The sequence below is a fragment of the Pantherophis guttatus genome, chromosome 2, assembly GCF_059756535.1.
Source record: "Pantherophis guttatus breed Tessera chromosome 2, ASM5975653v1, whole genome shotgun sequence".
Classification (NCBI taxonomy): domain Eukaryota; kingdom Metazoa; phylum Chordata; class Lepidosauria; order Squamata; family Colubridae; genus Pantherophis; species Pantherophis guttatus.
This window is the reverse complement of record NC_142064.1, coordinates 171,294,359-171,314,124: the sequence shown is the minus strand read 5'-3', so window position 1 is coordinate 171,314,124 and position 19,766 is coordinate 171,294,359. Positions and strand designations below refer to the sequence as shown.

The 19,766-nt window shown below is 39.0% G+C and overlaps 1 protein-coding gene across 3 annotated transcripts in view; it reads right to left on the bottom strand.

Moving 5' to 3' along the window:
- SHISA6 (shisa family member 6) overlaps positions 1–19,766 on the bottom strand; it is a 333,085-nt gene that overhangs the window by 300,088 nt on the left and 13,231 nt on the right. For all 3 annotated transcript variants that reach the window (XM_034407819.3, XM_034407813.3, XM_034407826.3), the window contains exon 3: positions 10,079–10,239. In XM_034407819.3, the coding sequence (XP_034263710.1) occupies positions 10,079–10,239 (161 nt within the window). The remainder of the gene's footprint in view (positions 1–10,078; positions 10,240–19,766) is intronic.

Here is a 19,766-nt window from a genome sequence, read left to right as displayed (position 1 = left end):
TTAAACATTGAAAACTAAAACTCCTTTGACAATTTAAAAAGCTAAAAAACTAAAAAAAAGGGAGGGGGGTTCACGCCAGCCCTGCTGGATGGAAAAGAAAAGTTTTTAGGGCACGGCGAAAAACCCGGAGATCCGATATCCTTCGTATCTCCGGGGGCAAATAGTTCCAGAGGGCAGGAGCTGCCACAGAGAAGGCCCTCCCCCTGGGGGTTGCCAGCCGACATTACCTGGCTGACGGCACCCTGAGGAGTCCCTCTCTGTGGGAGCGTACTGGTCGGTGGGAGGCTATCGGCGGCAGAAGGCGGTCCCGCAAATACCCAGGTCCCATGCCATGGAGCACTTTAAAGGTGGTGACCAACACCTTGAAGCGCACCCGGAAGACCACTGGAAGCCAGTGCAGCTCGCACAGGAGAGGTGTCACATGGGAGCAGCCCCTCGCTCCCATAATCCCCCATGCAGCGCATTCTGCACCAGTTGGAGCCTCCGGGTGCTCCTCAAGGGGAGCCCCATGTAGAGAGCATTGCAGTAGTCCAGGCGGGAAGTGACGAGCGCCTGAGTGACTGTATGTAGGGAGTCCCGATCCAGAAAGGGACGCAACTGGCGAATCAGGCGGACCTGATAAAAAGCCCCCCTGGCCACGGTCATCATATGCTCTTCTAAAGACAGCCGTGAATCAAGGAGGACACCCAAGTTGCGAGCCCTATCCGTGGGGGCCAATAACTCACCCCCAATAGCCAGCGATGGCACCAGCTGGCTATATCGGGACGCCGGAAGCCACAGCCACTCGGTCTTGGAAGGGTTGAGTTGAAGCCTGTTACTCCCCATCCAGGTCTGCACGGCCTCCAAGCACCGGGACATCACTTCAAGGGCATCGTTGGGATGGCCTGGGGTGGAGATGTACAGCTGAGTATCATCAGCATACTGATGGAACTCCACCCCAAAGCCATGGATGATCTCGCCCAGCGGCTTCACATAAATGTTGAACAGAAGGGGTGAGAGGACCGACCCCTGCGGCACCCCACAAGCAAGGTGCCTCAGGGTCAACCTCTGCCCCCCTGCCAACACCGACCGCGACCGGTCAGAGAGATAGGAGGAGAACCACCGCAAGACGGTGCCCCCCACTCCCAACCCCTCCAACCGGCGCAGCAGGATACCATGGTCGATGGTATCAAAAGCCGCTGAGAGATCTAATAGGACCAGGATAGAGGAACAACCCCTATCCCGAGCCCTCCAGAGATCATCCACCAACGCGACCAATGCCTATTCCGTGCTGTGCCCAGGCCTGAAGCCGGACTGGAGCGGATTCAGATAGACAGCTTCATCCAGGTACCCAGGAAGCTGTTGTGCCACCACACTTTTGAAGTGTGTTTGAAGAGGTGTTACAGATTAGGTGTGGAGTTTTGAAGGATTTGAAGAGATGGTACAAAACATATTTAAGGTTTTTCTCCTTTTTAATCAAACTATTAATGAAACATTGCAAAAGCCCTTTCATTTCTCCAACCTCAGCTCTGCAAGTATGAGTTAGAGTTTCTTACTGCTTTGCATACCAATGTGAACAATTTTCCCTCTCTTCAGTTAAGAGAGTTTTTTCAAAAGCACAAATGAAATATTTTTTTCTGATCTTTAACTGTCAGCTCTAGTCAATTCCAAGCAAATATTCTAATTCTACCTCTATCTGTTCTCCCAAAAGCAAGGGTTTATTAGGAATCAATAGCCAGTTTTTTCTCAGTCAGACAGCTGGCCTTGTTAGCTGATGGTCAGTTGTCAAATAAGCCTCATGAACGTCTTTCTTTGCATCATCTTCAACCCCATCAAAGTCCTGTGTGATAACTGGATAAGGTACTGTATTTTTAAGAAAGAAAAAGATCAAGGGCATTTTCTGCTCTTGTTTTGCATGCAAACTGAGATCAGAATATGCCCCCAGGTAGAAGGAGTTGCTGAAAACAGCACTTTGAATGTGTTCACATCAGGAACATTCTTTCTTAAATAGCTTATTAAAAACCTTCTCCAGCTATATTCAAACTAATCAGAGGTCTGAACTGTGTTGCTTGCTGCATTCAAAGATGTAACAACATCAATAAGTTCTTCAGATGCAAAAGGACCAAAAGATTGATAACATGGATTGAAAAACGTGGAGAGCAGTATTAGAGGACTCTGTTCAAATTACCTGACCCTTCTTATACTACTACTACTACTACTACTACTACTACTACTACTACTACTACTATTATTATTATTATTATTATTATTATTATTATTATTATTATTATTATTATTATGAATGTATTAGGTAATTTATATAAGTATAAGCATGAATTGAATACATACAATAGATACAAATAGAGGAAATGTTAGGACAGGGACGGTAGGCACACTGGTGCGCTTATGCATGCCCCTTACAGACCTCTTAGGAATGGGGTGAGGTCAACAGTAGACAATCTTAGGTTAAATTTTTGGGTGGTTTGGGATGAAATTATACTATAAAAAGGAAATCAGTGTGTCTTGAGAATGGTAAATCAAGTCAGATTCTTTCAGTCTACAAAATCTTTATATGAATAATAGCATTATGTTATTCCTAGATCATTGATTTCTTCCCAAAATTCTGTCTGTTATTGATGGTGTAATATATTTTACTTGCTTTTGGGAGGAAGGAGGATACCTCAATGGAACCTCAGCTACAAAAAAAATCAAGGTTCAAATCTCACCACAGTGCCACTATGTTATGAGGGCATATCTTTCTTTACACAGCATCCTTTTCTTATCCTTGCATATCTGGCAGGTAGCCTTCAATTTAAAATCTTTGACTTTAAGAACTCCCCCTTTTCAACTAATTGATAATTCCATATCTTCCTTTTACTTCTAGCTGTAATTGTCTGCCAGTTAAAGTCTTATCTCCCAAACTATCTAACAGATGCTTCAGAATTTGGATAAACTGCATTGGAATTTTGGTATATTTGCATCATGGGTTTGCTACCTGATCTCTCACAAGACATGCTTTTCAGTCCCCAGACTCCTATTCAGCTGCCACCAATTGTTGATAAATAAATAAAAATCAAACTTGGGAAGGGATGGTTGGCTAGGTAGAATAAATTTACTTTAAAAGTGATTAAATTTTCAGAAAATAGATTTTTATTTCTATCTCCAGGGTGAATGAATTTTTTTTCTACTTATTAATTTGATTTACTGAATTGATAAGCCTGACTAGCTCAAACAATATGATTCTGGGTGGCATACAACAACAACAACAAAACAAAGAATAAACTGAAAAAGAACCACATAATATTAAAGCATACATTAACATATAAATACAAATATGAAATGCAAAATATAAATTGGTGACCAAGCACTATAATAAAAATAACTAAAAGGAGAATCCATTTAACCGGCCTTAAATGTATGAGGGGAAAGGGAGGTCTTAATTCTATTTTGACAAAGCCCATTTTGCTGGTCTCCTACCCATACACCGTATGGTCCCCAGCAAATTTTACATATGGACTCTGAGTGAATGTAATTCAGAAATATCTGAATAGCCATCTATTCCTCCTCTGGTGCCACTAAAGGGCCCAGTGTTCTAATATTCTCAATCTGTATGATCATTCTGCTAAATTGAAAACTTAAGAAATCAGCTACTACAGGTAGTCCTGTTGAATATTGTTAAATGTTGAACAATGCAGAAAAAGTAGCATTAATTCTAAATTATATTGTCCTGAACTGCCCACCATCAGTCAGAAATCACCAAAATCAAACTTCAGCTTGTAAACAGAACAAATAGAACTTTAATGCAGAATTTCAACCATTGTATGGCTCTGCAGTGGTGTCAAAAGATTACTCTTAGACTAATTAGAGATGGTTTTTATATCCCATTTTCTTTTTAATTCAAAACAAACGATGAATTCCCTCGATGACTATGCAGATTGGATGAGCCACTTCCTCAAAGGAGTCCTGTTGTTCAATCTATAATTTATTAGATGAACATGAAACTTTCCACAACACCCCACCCCCACCCCCCAACCCCAAATACATAACACCTTCCATTACATGTCTGCTTTCCAAGATATTGGCAGTGCATATTCAGGGACTTTTTCTAACGACAGTGTGGTTTTGCAATTCCATTCTGAAGCAAATTCTACTAAATACAAGGAAGGAAAGAAGATATAGATACGGCCTTAGCCATATCTTTTATTAGCCATTCAAAGCACTAGTTGGTCTATAGCACTCATCTATGTCCCCAATTAAACCACAGATATTGATATTGCCATAAGTTATCACTGATTCACATTCAAAACAAAAAATGATTGTCTATTTTTCATGGTTCCTAATTTTCAATAATCGCAGCCTATTTTTCTTTTTTTCCCTTTCTCTCCCATCTGAAAGAAATAATTCTGAACAGAAAGATCAGAATACTTATCAACAAATGTATAGTTTTTGCACTGGGAAGCAAAATTCAAGTTACTCACAGAACTTTTTTTCTTTTTCATTTGACAGCTGTGGTCATTAAACAGACTAACATAATCATTCCAAGCAATCACATCTCCCTCTAGAAACAAATGAAGAAACTAACTTAAAACATAACCTCAGTTGCTAGTAGAAGACAACTATTAGATGTCAGGGTTCCAAGTAATACCCCAACAAAAGAAAATCTGAGGCTTGAGTTTCCTCAAAGTTACATTTTATTAGAGATGTCATATTGGCACATCTAGGAAAACCCAAATCTGAAAGTTTCCAGGTTTTCACCACCCAAAGAAAAGTTCAAGTCCCTGTCCAACACCCACAAGTCCAACACCCACAAGTCCATCACATAGTCCAATCAAACATCACCCCAACTGGAGATGCCTCCCAGTTCCAGCCTTCCAGGTGCCGGACAAGTTGTCCTTGACTTCTTGAGAAAGGAATGTTAGTGTGACTATACGTATATCACCCATATTCCATACAATCCCCCCTCCCAGTTTCCCACAGTAGTAAACATGGCAGGTCTGAAGGCCTAATACAAAAGATGGCATCCAGGCCTGACATTAGAATTAGTAGGATATTTAATCTGTTAATAGTTAATACTCAGGATTCTAGAATCTTGAGTTACAGTTTCCTTCTGTAACGAAAACAGCTTGCTAGTATTTCAAATCTGGAGGATTTTAAAATTTAAAATCCTCCAGATAATCAGCAATTTTCTCGGTCTTTTATGACATTGAACCAATGATCTCTTCCTATTAACAGGACACAGGAGAGCCAATTTGGTGCAGTGGTTAAGGCACTGGACTAGAAATTAGGAGACTGTTGAGTGCTAGTTCTGCCTTACACATGAAAGCCAGTTAGTCATTCTCTCACAGCCCAACCCACCTCACAGAGTTGTTGTTATGAGGAAAATAGGAGGAGGAAGGAGTATTAGGAATGTTCCTTGCCTTGAGTTATTTATAAAGTAATAAACCTGGGATAAAAATCCAATAAATACATAATACTTCTACAATGCCATCATTATTTTTAGGTAGGGATTTGTGGCCACTCACACAGGATTCTATATCATTTATTTGCTGACATAGTTTATATAGTCAGTGATGAGGGATGTTATCTGTTTAAAGAAAAGATCTTGGTAAGTTTGAAAGAATAAGGGAAAATCAGTATCAAAATAAAGTATGTTTTTTGAACTGCCTGATAAACTAGAGTGAGAAAAGTGTACTCATCTTTACTGTACTGGCTATTGTCTGTTATTTTCCAAACGGGATGATTAAACATTCTTACTGAAGGAATTTAAGAATATTATAACAACAGCAACAATAACATTGCTGCCAATTACTCTTGTTATATTGTGCCATGGACTAATCAGTCTCATCTTTACAGCAACCTCCCAAAACTCTAGACACAGATAATACAGAGTTACTGCTTAACTATATTGTTATCCTACATTCAGTGTTGATTCAGATACTATTTTGACCTACTCACAACTATAATTTTATGAAGGATGAAAAATCACTTATTTCAAGCCTACAGCTCTGACCTCATTTTCATCCTAGTGCTGTGCTTTCCTGGCAACTTCCACCCAGTACCCAGCAATAATGTATTCTAAATGTTCTGATTTTCAAGAGATTGTCTTGTTTTGACTCTGACTGCACATGATGTACAAACAACATGCATTTAAACTTCATTTTGTGTTCATTTTCAGAGACAACAGCTTGAACAGAAGGTGTATCACAGATAGCTAGGAAGGTGCAGGGTTTAATAATTCTCTCATCTACTGGCTTTGTACTGAAGTTCTCCCATACATAAGTGTACATCTTCTAAAAGAGTACCACACTTGCGTTCCAGGCACAAATAAATATTGTGAATTCCACAGAAGGGAAATCACAGTACAGTTAAATACAGATATGGAACTTGAGGACTACTTATGCCTGATGAATGTCTCAATATTTTTTTCTTTTTACAATCCCTTAATTTGGATTGAGTCCAGGCAGCTGAATGAACCTGAGCATTTACTAGCCAGATGCCCTTCCTGATGCCTATATGGAGTTTACAGTAGATATTTTGTCTTTGTGCCCTGAGAGACATATTTGCTGTTACCTAGGATTGAATTCTCAACCTTCTGAGTAGGAGATGAGCGTCTTTACCACTAGGCCACCATTGTGCTCCATGAATGTCTCAAAAAAGGATGAAACCAGTGGCACAGTGCCTCCTATGGGTCAGTAGCCAATATAACAACATACATTCCCCTCTGCTATTTCTATGCTGAAAATCTCCTTCAGCTGAAGTATTTTCCCTTCAAATACATATACTGTGAACCTAGCCCACATGCCAGACCACAGACACAAAATGTACATCCTCATGAGTGAACAATGACTATTACAGAAGTACACAGATATCCCAGACACTTCCTTTGCTAGAGTCTCTATAAAAACATGGAAAAAATTCATAGAAATAGGTTTTGTGAGGAACTGCCTTAAAGCTCTAACAATCTCAAAGCTACACTGTAAAAATTGATGAATATGCAGTATATAGTTAGGATTGGTCCTATGATTTTTAATTTCTGTTTTGTATTGTACTAAATCTCATTTTGTTTCTCTCTCTGAACAAGTCCTTAATATTTGGAAAATTGGAAGGAAAGGGAAGAAGAGGATGATCAGTAGCAAGCTGGATGGATTTAATTACAGTGGCAATTGGCGTCTGCTATTGGGACACCCAAAAGACTGGATTGAGGATACATGATTCTGGAAAAGTCTATCTATATAGTCACCAGGAGTTGACAGCACTTAATCAATCAACGAATTGCAAAATTGGATCTTTGATTTTGTCTTCTTAAATCTCTCAGGCTATGGTCATTGTTCTTCGAGGAATCTGTAATATTTTGGGGTAGACGATTCTTCATTTGTTTCTACACCTGCACTCTCTTTTATTTTCTCTGGAGTTCTGTGTTTTACTTTGCAATTTTTCCTAAGTAATTTGCATACTGCTATGGTACAATAATCTAGGCAGCTCTGTAATTATCTCTTTCCCATTGAATGGCTGAATTTTAACATTTACAAGTTTAACAAAAGTTTTTAACATACTTTTAAAGAAAAAATAAATAAAACTTGATTTTGTTTATTTCCTATAGGTTTGATTTATCTGCCAACCGAGGAAGGAAGAGATAAATCCTCTATCACCATGTCTCTATGCTTACATGGTCAGGAATGACATGATTTCAATTATTGTCTTTTGACATTTTAATCCCAACCCCAGTGTACAATGGGGTTAAGAGCTGGATGTCATGTGAGATCTCACTGTGCAATTGATGATGGCAGAGGAAACTAGCAAACTACTATCTCAGTGCAGAAGGTGGAAGCCTTGGTAGTACAGTGGTCTAAGGCACCCTGTTATTAAGCTGGTTATTAAGACCAGGTTGCCTGCAATTACTGCAGGTTCGAATCTCGCCAAGGCTCAAGGTTGACTCAGCCTTCCATCCTTTCTAAGGTAGGTAAATTGAGGACCCAGTTGTGGGGGCAATAAGCTGACTTTGTATAAATATACAAAAGGATGAAGGCTATTGCTGAGCACATTGTAAGCCGCCCTGAGTCTCCGGAGAAGGGCGGCATATAAATCAAAAAAATTTTTTTTAAAAAAAAGCATGGTGTGGAGACCCAGAGGGCTTCTAGGAGACAAAGTTATAACTTCTAACATTTTATCTCATTGGCCTCAATAGCTTATAACATGGGTGTCAAACTCGATCGTGTCATGTGACCTCATGTGACATATCATGACTTTTTTGTCTTTGCGGAGCTGGGTAGACGTGGCCTGCACGTGATGCATCTGGCCCGCGTGCCACCAGTTTGACACCCCTGTATAACATTTAAATCTATTTGTTTCAATATATTATGTAACCCATCCTTTAGTTGTGTCTTTATTGTATCATAAACTGTTGGGTTTGAATAGATCCCATTTCAGCACTTTCCAATAACAACTCTTATGTCAAGAGCTGGGGAAATCAGGAGATTCAGGTAGTTCAAATGAGTATAAAGATTTAGTGCAAGCTTAAGCTCTCTACCAGAATCTGAACTGCTAGTGGTCGAGGGAAGTGAGTGGGAGTTAAGAAAGGAATTCAAGGTGGGCTGGAGACTTAGATCTCTTGTGGGCATGCAAAGACTGATGACGCCTTTGACTCCTCCCTCAGGCTCAGCCTGATCATCTCCTACATCTTATATGTAGTAAATACAAATTTCTTCAGATACAAATCGAAATATTTCTGAAATATCATAGAAGTGGGTGTCTTAAATTTGCACTGCCTCCTACAAAACATTTAAGCATCCTCTTGTGGAAATCAACTGCTTTGACCTCTCAGATGATCAGAGGCAGGAAACTGCACCCAGTGATATGTTATATCCTATCACTTCTGACTGAACCAGGACATCTTATTCCATATAACATGCTATTATAACTCTAAAGGCTCAAGGAATGGAGAATATGAAGTATGTCTTATTTCCCAGAAAAAGGAGATCAGGGGGCGTGAGTGAAGGCTGTGCTTGAATGAAGATTTGGGTCATGTTTTTCAAACAACACACATGTTGCACAATTCATTTGCAATTCGTAATATTTTCAACCTCTTAAACATGTGCAATTTGCTTGCTGTTGCTGCTGTGCATTAATTTCTTCTAGCCTAATAATGATCTTATTACTGCAAGATCATAACAGAATGCCTACTGGCTTTATCAGTTTCATGAAACAGCTAAACATGATTCAGTAAGTCATCATATCATCAATAGGACCACAGTGTATATCAGTGAGCTGCCCCAGAGACTTATGATCCTCTGTCTGTGGCAATCTCTACAGTCACAAAACCATCTCTAAAAATGTAGTCTTTGTGTTAGTGTTATTACAATAAATTATAAATGTACGCTTTTGTTTTTATTTTACTCTTATGCATAATGTTGGGTTTTCATAAAAGAGAAATAGCTTATAAGTATCGGTAACAGCTTCTTTTAGCAAAAGAATGTACACTTATTTAAATGCAACTATATCTTCAAATACAACTCAAAAAAGTTCCTCAGTCCTCAGATCCAGTATATATTTTTATTTGTACACCATTCAGAGCTCCTCTGTGAGGGAGATGGGTGGTTTCAAAATTTGATTATATATATATATATATATATATATATATATATATATATATTCTGAGGTTTTCGCGGGTGTTTGTATGTAGGTCTTTGGTTATACGGGTTTTCTCCCGCGTAAAATTGGAGGTTTCTTGGCAACATTTCGACGAAGTCTCATTCATCATCTTCAGGCTGGTGTCTTCGGCTTCGTGCTTCTAGGAGCAATGGTTCACATTTCACATTGCTCCTAGAAGCATGAAGCCGAAGACACCAGCCTGAAGATGACGAATGAGACTTTGTCGAAACGTTGCCAAGAAACCTCCAATTTTACGTGGGAGAAAACCCGAATAACCAAAGACCTATACATACATACATATATATATATATATGTATATATATATATCACACATACACATACACACACACACAAATAAATATAGCAATAATAATATTCTACTGCTCCCTCAGAACCCATACATAAGTCACTTAGTGTGTTAATACAAGTGATGAAGAAGTCCCGGTCTTACCTGGGTTGGTCTTAGAGGTGCGCACTGGCGTATAGTGGTTTTTCGAAGATGTTCGGATGGGTGTGTTGTCTTTGGGGGAGGTATCTATAGCCGAGATAGTCTCTCTTTCACAGTGTGCTATGGGGATTGGTCCCTGCTGCCGGAGGATATCGGCCAGAGCCCTAAAAGGAAGAAAGACCAAACATGCACAGCTTTTATAAAGCAAGTGAGCAGCAAGTGAAAATGAGTAAACTCTCCTCTGACTTCTGATTAAAATTAAAAAGGGAGAATATTATAGTAGTCACATTTCCTTTTGTCCATATGTGTGTACAAAACTAGTTTTTGGCTGACCTTGAAAAAAGCAAATCGGGGTCATAATTGCTTAGGTTTTTATACGGGACAGCACTAGGAAATCCCAGAGCTATAAAGTGGAGGGGGGGGGAATTAAAAGAAGAAGAAAACAATCCCCCAAAAGAAATTGTAGAAACCATTTCTGAACTGCGGCAAGAGAATTAGACGAATGAGTAAATACAGGTTCAAACATTTTCAGGATTGCTGATTGTAAATATGAAATGAAATATCATTTGGCAGAAAGACCATGACAAAGCAAGACAAATAGTAGAATGCAGAGACATCACAATGACAGCAAATTATATGTTGCCAAGCCATGGTTTTCCCACTTGTAACATATGGCTATGATATGTAGACCCTCAGAAAGGCTGAATGAAGGAAAAATCATGCTTCTAAATTGTGGCACTGGAGAAAATCGTTGACAATACCTTGAATTGCAACAACAAATTATTCAATGTCAGATAAAGTAAAACTGCTTGCTAGGAGACCCAATGATGAACTGAACCTTAAATATTTTGGGCACATAATTCCCAACCTATGTTCAGAAATAGCCTCAATGACAGGTTATTGTTGCAGAGCAACTCTACATTGACAACATGTTATTCTTCATACATGAAAGGGAGCTAAAGTCTCCATTTCAGGTACTGTCTATACTCATACAAACTCATCCCACTTGAAGGAAGTGATTGGTGTTTTTCATATCATCTACTGATGCTGGGAAGGAGGAGAAAATAAGATAGTAAAGTTTAGCAAAAGCTACTCTTAAACTGTTCCGCATAAAGCTCTAAGGACAGAACAAACTGAAATCCTCATTACTGAAGTGCATTGGATCTTTGCCATCAGGGCAGCACAAATCATGGTAACATATTTTTCTGCCAAGACAATGTCTGAAGGAATATATGTTCACATGGCTATCAAGAAGACCCCCAAATCTCTTCTGGATTTCTAAGTAGTCTGCTGCATACTCTGTTTTACCTGATCAGGAAAAAAGCCATTCATAGTTAGATTGAGAAGGCAAGTTCTTGTGAGTTAAGTGACACACCATCTTGCGGTATTATCTGGAAGATGTTTGAAGAGATGGACAGGTTCCTTGGAATTGTTAACTCAGCCACCTGTCCTTTAGATAGATAGATAGATAGATAGATAGATAGATAGATAGATAGATAGATAGATATCCCTTCTTATTAATTAAAACCATTCAGGAGGTGATGTGTGGTTGACTTCATGCACTGGTGAATGCATCCCTGAAGGAGGTATTTCCACAAGAAGTTATCAGGCTAAAAAAAAATGCTATATAAGTCTAATAAAACTAATTTTGTTAGAATAGCTATAGTAACAGAGCCTTGCTAGTGTAAACAGGTGCTCCCCCTCCTTCAACTTCAGGTGAATTAGGCAGGGACCAGTCTGATGAATTTTCTCAAGTTGATTTCTTGGCATGGATTTAAGCTATACAGTACTTAGTCTGATTGCTGTCTTGGTAACAGATTTTGCCACTGTCCTTCGAGGGCATTCTTGATGTCTTCTACAGAACCTTATGATGTTGGGCAACCTTGCTCTTTTCTCAGAGGCTCAGTTAATGAATGAGGATATTTTAGTCACATGCTTATTGTATTAGTCCTTGATTTATTGCCTCTGTTTTTGAATTGCATTAGATGTGTTCTTAATATGATATATAAATAAATAGTCACTAAAATAAAATTTTTAATATAAAAATAAGTGAAGATCGTTTTTTTAAAAAAATAATACAACTTAGATCAAGGATAACATGGACATATGTCAAGTTTTCCAGGATGAGTAGAGGATATATCTGCCCCATTCTCATTTTTGTGGACCATCTATGATACCAAAATTTGGTAGGTTTGTGTTTAAAGACAATAGCTTAAATCAGAAGCCTTCCTTGGACGCTTAACATTTCTCTATTGACGTAGACACATCAGCCCCATTCCCCCATTGGTCCTTGGCGATTAAAAGAACAAAAATAATTTTAAAAAGTACCATCACTGATTACAAAAAGGTTTCCGGCCTTTCTCTACTTAAAAAGCTGTGTGTGCATGTGTGCGTGCATGTATGTAAACATGTTACAAGCATTGCAAGCAGCAGTCTACAGATGTTAGATTTGAGGAGGTTAACAGATTGCCTGATTACATTATATCCACTGCTGTATTTATATTTATGCATTTACATGTATAGATTAACATGCATCTGCTATTGTCTACGTTTTCCCCCTTTGATGATGATGAGGTAAATGTGTGTGTTCTTTCATGCCACATCAAGTCACTGCTATTTCCTGAAAAAAGGGAATTATTCTGCTCTCATTCTCAATATTAAAAAATGGTTTACAACTTATTAAAAAAATGGGGAGGGGATTTTTAAAAATGAATCTTTCTGTATATACTAGAAACAGAAGCGAGGAAAAAACTCTTGAGTTCAGGATTAGATTTTTTTAAAAACTGAAATGAATGTTGCAGAACCTGAGGGCAAATTGAATTGTCCTACACCTGCACCATGCTGCTCTGCATCATAATATTTATTTATTAGTACCTATATTTGATAGGAAACACTTTCTAGAGAAAGGTTTAATTAGAAATATCCCCATGAGATCTTAGAATTGCAAGGCCAAACTATGAACTATTCTATTTCCACCTATGATTTCTTTTTTCTTTTTAATGAAAAACATCTGCAACTAGATGTAGGCTCAAGAAGAAGAATAACATAAGGAATGGGGTTTTTTTAAACTCTTTTCTTTCCTTCCATTTTTCCATTTAGATCTTTATCCAAGCTACTTTCCAATCTCTACAGGAAAAGATTATTTATCTTTTTTCCCCCATCCAGGAGAAAATGACTTGAAAAATTTGAAGAAGACATAAGCAAGACGAAAAAGAATTAAACAGACTCCTTCCCGATCACATCTCCCCCAAACTGCTTTTTTTTTTAAAAAAATAAAAAATAAAATAAAAATAAAACAAGTATTAAGGAGAGAAGTATGCAATTATTGTCAAGTCTAGACTGGATCTTAATAAGCAAAGACTCTGAGAATTAGCCCTGTTCACCAAGGAGCTCCAATCATGCGATCCAATCATGTTAGAAGTAAAATCAGTCAAGCATCGTCCATAAATAAGTGTGCATTGGACTATAGCTTTATCAACTTCATAAACAATGCATTTTCAGTGCCACAGATGGGTGCAAAAGATTTCCCCATCTGTGATTCACTATAGTTTTACCTTTGCGGCAAGGACATCTCATTTTCTTACAGCTGGGTATATTACAGCATTTTCCTGGAAAATTGTGATCCTCTCCCAGGTGGATTATTGAATGTGAAATTGTTTTTAGCTCTGCTCAATATTGCCTGCAACATGAATTGCACAAACGGCAAAACTTTTCCCTTCTCATGCTTGTATTATTCTGTAAATCTTTGGAAGCTAAGTGTATTATTATTTTAATGAACAATTTCTTGTGTAGTCGTTGGTGCTCTCTGAGCTTGGCTGTTTGTTTACAGATGTTTTATTATCCAACTAGTGAGTGTGAGGTTTGCTCCATGTTTATATACAGAGGCAACTGTAGTATACATTACACATGTGCACGATACTTATACAACATATAGTTTATGTACCGTAGCTGTTATAGCTATTGGAGCTCTGTAGCTACTATATATAAACAGAGAGAAAAAACCCCATCCTTACGATCATTGATGATGTTACCTAGTTGGGTAATGAAACATCTGAAAGCAAACTGCCAAGTTCAGAGAACACCAAGGACTCCACAGTTCAACCCTGAGCTATATATATTCTCTTCTATTGGAACAATTTCTTACTGTACTTCTCCAACATAGAAACTCAACCAGTCTTTAAAATACTTCATTTAAAACTAAAACTAAACTTCATTTAATTTTAAAATGTCTGTCTTTTCTTCACAAAGCTGGAACAGTCCTCTGTTCTGATTTTTTTTAAAAAAAGAGCTAAAAGTTACTTCCTGCAGAAAGACGCCCATCTGTTTCTAATGCATGATCAGGATGTCATGTTTTGCCTTGAATTTGGATTTTAGGTTTTGTACAAATCCTAAGGAAGACATGCATATATGCTCATTAATTCCTTGTGGCTAAGGATCCAGTCACTAAGTGTGTAATATGACTATGCCCATATTGCTCTATCTATGAAAAAAAGAAGTTGAGGAGATTTTTTCCAATTTCCATGAAGCAAAAAAGAAGAGGATGGGGGCTGAAGATTGGTAGGAGTTGCAGAACAGATACTTAAATCACAGAGAATACGTGTAATCTAACTCTGTTTACCCTTACACTATTTTGTTCTTCACTTTAAGAGTGAAATTATAATTGAATAATATAATTGAAGGCATGGAGACTTTTCTGAGTTAGTTGAGGAATACTGAACTGGTGTCAGAAGAATTCTAAGTTATGATCTCAGCTGTGGTTATTATAGCTAACTCAGCTACATAGAAGCCTTATCAAACTGAAGTTCTATGCCATCTTTTCCCTAACTTTGCAATATTCTGCATACCACTGTGGCAGAATCATAAATGCGAACGTCACTCTCCTTTATTAGTTTTTAAGAGAAGTGCCTCCCAAAAGGAGAAAAAAGGAAAACAATACTTTCCCTTGATGTATTCCTTTACTTATTTGTTGGAGATGACTGTTCTACTACATACGCAACACATGACATTTCAGCTGGGTGCTTCCCAACTGCAAGAGAGAGGGATGACGGACTTAATCTTGCCAGCTTCTTCTCTAGAACAGCCAAAGGCATCCTACTCATTTGCGTAAGAGATGTGTAGGACTAGGCTAATAATGACACAGTGTTGATGCCAATGATAGATTAAAAACAAAAAAATCATGCCTAAGAATATGCTTCACCTATCTGAGCAGATGGTAGAGTCAGGTTGGTCTTGATATAGATTCCTGTCTTCAAATGCAACCAGTTTGGACAAGATCATCTAGAGGCCAAGAGGCCAAGTTTCCTGCCTAAGCAGGGAGTTGGACTAGAAGACCTCCAAGGTCCCTTCCAACTCTGTTATTCTATTCTATTCTATTCTATTCTATTCTATTCTATTCTATTCTATTCTATTCTATTCTATTCTATTCTATTCTATTCTATTCTATTCTATTCTATTCTATTCTATTCTATTCTATCCAAACTAATTATGCCAGTTTAAATAGAGTTGCTCCAAAGTGCACAGGTATAATTGACAATGTGTTCCATCCTGTTCATTGCTGCAGGTTACAGTACCCTCGAAGATTCATATCCCATTTACCCACAGAAAAAATGATAGTACTGAGACTGCTGACTACACTAAGATTTATACGGATATTGTTTTGGATGGATATTCATACTTATGGAGGCTGCAATGGCATAAGCATATGGTGGGATTGTTGGTGGATTTTGCCCCTTTATGATTCCAATCAATAAAAATCTTGGATTTCACTGTCTAATGTAAATAGTCTGGTTCAAGTAGTAAAGATTAGGACTGTACCAAGCTTTCAAAAATCAGGTACTTCACAAAATATCTTTGCATGAATGAAGCAACCTCTCTGTTCATTAAACAAAGCACATCCTTTGCAAGAACTGCACAGATACTACAAAATCTGTACCTCCATCGATAACTTTCACTGGAACTGCCATGCCTGTATATCTGCATGCAATTGGAAACAGTTGGAAACAACTTTCACAGCAGCTACAAGGGCTTTACAAAAAAAATAGTTGCTGTTTTAACACTTTGAGAAGTACTTTGATCAGGCTAATGTTCAGAAGCACGTCTTTCAAAGGCCTTCCATCTACAAACTACAGAACTTCTCTCTCTTACTTTTTAAACATATGTAATTTTAAATCAATTTTATTTTATGGTTTCCATCCAGGACAGCTAAGGAAGTCTAAAGAAGCTTCTGAGAATCCTGATTAAAACTCTTAAGTACCTTGTATTTCCTAAAATAGATTGAAAAATATAAAGGAATTTTAGGTCGGTAAGTAGGTACTGTGTTTCCCCAAAAATAAGACCCCGTCTTATATTTTTTTGAACCCTGAAATAAGCGCTTGGCCTAATTGCCATGCACTCAAAAGCCCGATTGGGCTTATTATCAGGGGATGTCTTATTTTGGGGGAAACAGGGTACCTAAGGCCATATATGTTTCCATAGATATAAACATAGATATATAATTATAATAATTAAATCTTGAAGACCACTTCAAGATTTAAGCTATAACCCAGAATGCACCTGTACAAGCAGTTATAGGCTCACCATGGTATGCACATGTGACACCTCTGTTCATGAACCTACACTGTTCACTAGTAGGATTCCAAAATCTGGTTATCTATGGAATACCATTTTTTAATTGTCTCTACTTGTCCTACAGGAACTGACAGGGAGAGGATGGTCCAGGGCCATTCAGCAATTAAACTGCCATTTTTCAGGATCCTGAAGATTGCCTTCTATGGCACTACTTCTGGTCTCTGAAATAATACATTTTCCCACTTGGCCCCATCCCTATTCCACTTACTTTATTTTTTTCACGTTTGCACTCCAATTGTTTGCTTTTATTGATTTATTTAATGTAAGTTGGCACAAGTCTTTCCAATTTGGCAGCCCTATATATATATATAATAAATAAATAAATCATTATGTGCTTTGGATTTGATTTAAGAGCAGCTATTACAGTTAGGGTTTTGTTTTGGTTTTTTAAAAATATTTCTTTCTCTAGATTCACAGTTTACCAGTTCTTGGCATGGGCACTCAGTAATTGCCTATTAGGATTCTAGTGCCTTGAGACTCTCTATCATATATTATTGTGAGTGATTGCTCCGCCTCAGTGCTAGAATTGCTTGATTTACAAATAAGAGTTCAGGAAGAAATAAAACTAAAATATAAAGTTATCTTAACCGATGTGTTTTCAAACTCAACCCTCCCAGAAATCAGAGTAGCCCTTTCATTAAAATTAATATATTAGGCCTAGATTTCGTGATGAGGTTTGTGCTGAAAGTTATTAAAACCTTTAATGAGGTAGCTATGGTTTCTACATTCCCTTTTCTTATTCTGCCTGGAGAAAAGGAAAAAGGCTGTCAGAAGCTACTTATGCAGAGAGCAAGGCAGCTCCTTTGAAAAACAAGCTTGCCTTGGGACATGGAACGGAAGAAGTTCAGTCCATCCAGATTCTACTGAGCCGTCTGCCCTTCATTTGGTCATTCTGGTATTCCACTTCAGGTGCCCTTGATTTGGTCATTCTGGCATTCATTGCCCGGGTGTCAGAGAGCATGTCAACATGCTATCCACAGGCAGTGCTCTCTTAAGCAGAATCTGGATGGGATTCTGTCTACTATTTTCTATGTTATTTTAACATCACCATAGCAAAAACACCCTAAGTCCCTGAACTCTTGAGCCCTAAGCCTGCCACTCTTAGTCAAAAGTCACAAGAAATGAAACATCTGTGGTTCAAGATTATATCCACTGTCAGTCTCTTCTACCTCCCATCCAGACTCAGGCAAGCTTATGTCACTTCTGGAACATAAGTGGAGCTGGAACTTCCCGGAGCAGGGATTGATATGGGGAACCAGAGCCTGACATGACAAGATCCATATATGGATTGTTTGTTGTAGCAATCTCATAAAGTAAAAGATTTACATATGAGTGTCTGTGATTCTTTCTGTGTTACAGTATATCCTCCTAATGGCTGTGGATCAGCACACATACATGTCGATGGTTCAGAAATGTCAAAGGGCTGGGCTGAAAGTCCAAAGTTTCAAATGTTTCAAACCTATGGATCGTAACACAACAAACAAGCATATGGGAAATGCAATTGTAAAGAACCAAGGAAAGAAGATAAGCAAGCCTGATAGCACCTGGAACTTCAAGTAAATTAGGAACTGCTTCTCTCTGAGAGATGCCAATCTCATCAATTGCCCTCCAACTTTACCTTCAGGAGATGTCTGATGGGACCTTCAGAAATGTTTCACATCTAAGATTTAATTCTTAGGAAAAAGAGACCTGTTCATCTGAATAGTGAGGAATATAGGTAGTCCTCGTTTAACCACTAGTCACTTAGCGACTGTTCGAAGGTATGACAGAGCCCCCTCTAAAGCTGCTTACAACCCAGTTCCAGAGTTCCAAAGGCTGCATAGACACCCCGCATTTTGAAATCTTGGCAACCAGCTCACCTTTAAGGCCAGTTGCAGCATTCTGCAGTCACGTGATCATGATTTATAATGTCTTGACCAGTTTCCAGTAAAAAACACCCACATTATACATTAACTTAGACATTCACTTAATACAGGTAGTCCTCAACTTATGACCACAACTGAGCCCAAAATTTATGTTGCTAAGTCTGTTATGTTGCAGAAATTTGTTAAGTGAGATTTTTGTCCCATTTTATGACTTTTCTTGCCACTTTTGTTAAGTGAATCACTGTGGTTGTTAAGTTAGTAACACGGTTGTTAAGTGAATCTGGTTTCCCCATTGACTTTGCTGGTCAGAAGGTTGCAAAAAGGTTGCAACATGATCCCGGGACACTGCAACTGTGTTAAATGTAAGTCAGTTGTCAAGCATCAGAATGTAAATCATGGAGATGCTGAAACAGTCATAAGTGTATAAAATGGTGATAATTCACTTTTTGCAGTGCTGTTCTAATTTGAATGGTCACTACATCAACTGTTGTAAGTCGAGGACTACCTGTAACTGCTGTATGTGTTTAACACTGGTCACTGGCCCCACGGAGAGGGCTCGCAACTTGGGTGTCCTCCTGGATGCACGGCTGTCTTTAGAAGAGCATATGATGGCCGTGGCCAGGGGGGCTTTTTATCAGGTCTGCCTGATACGCCAGTTGCGTCCCTTTCTGGATCGGGACTCCCTACACACGGTCACTCAGGCACTCGTCACTTCCCCCCTGGACTACTGCAATGCTCTCTACATGGGGCTCCCCTTGGGGTGCACCCGAAGGCTCCACTTGGTCCAGAATGCGGCCGCGCAGGGGATTATGGGAGCGACGGGGCGCTCCCATGTGACACCTCTCCTGTGCGAGCTGCACTGGCTTCCGGTGGTCTTCCGGGTGCGCTTTAAGGTGTTGGTGACCACCTTTAAAGCGCTCCATGGCTTAGGGCCAGGGAATCTACGAGACCGCCTTCTGCCGCCAATAGCCTCCCACCGGCCAGTTCGCTCGCACAGAGAGGGCCTCCTCAGGGTGCCGTTGGCCAGACAATGTTGGTGTGCGATCCCCAGGGGGAGAGCCTTCCCTGTGGTGACACCTGCCCTCTGGAACGACCTACCCCCAGAGATATGCACGCTACCAGGCCTCCGGACTTTTCATCGGGCCCTGAAAACTCATTTATTTCATCTAGCCGGGCTGGCTTGATCCCAACCTTTCAGT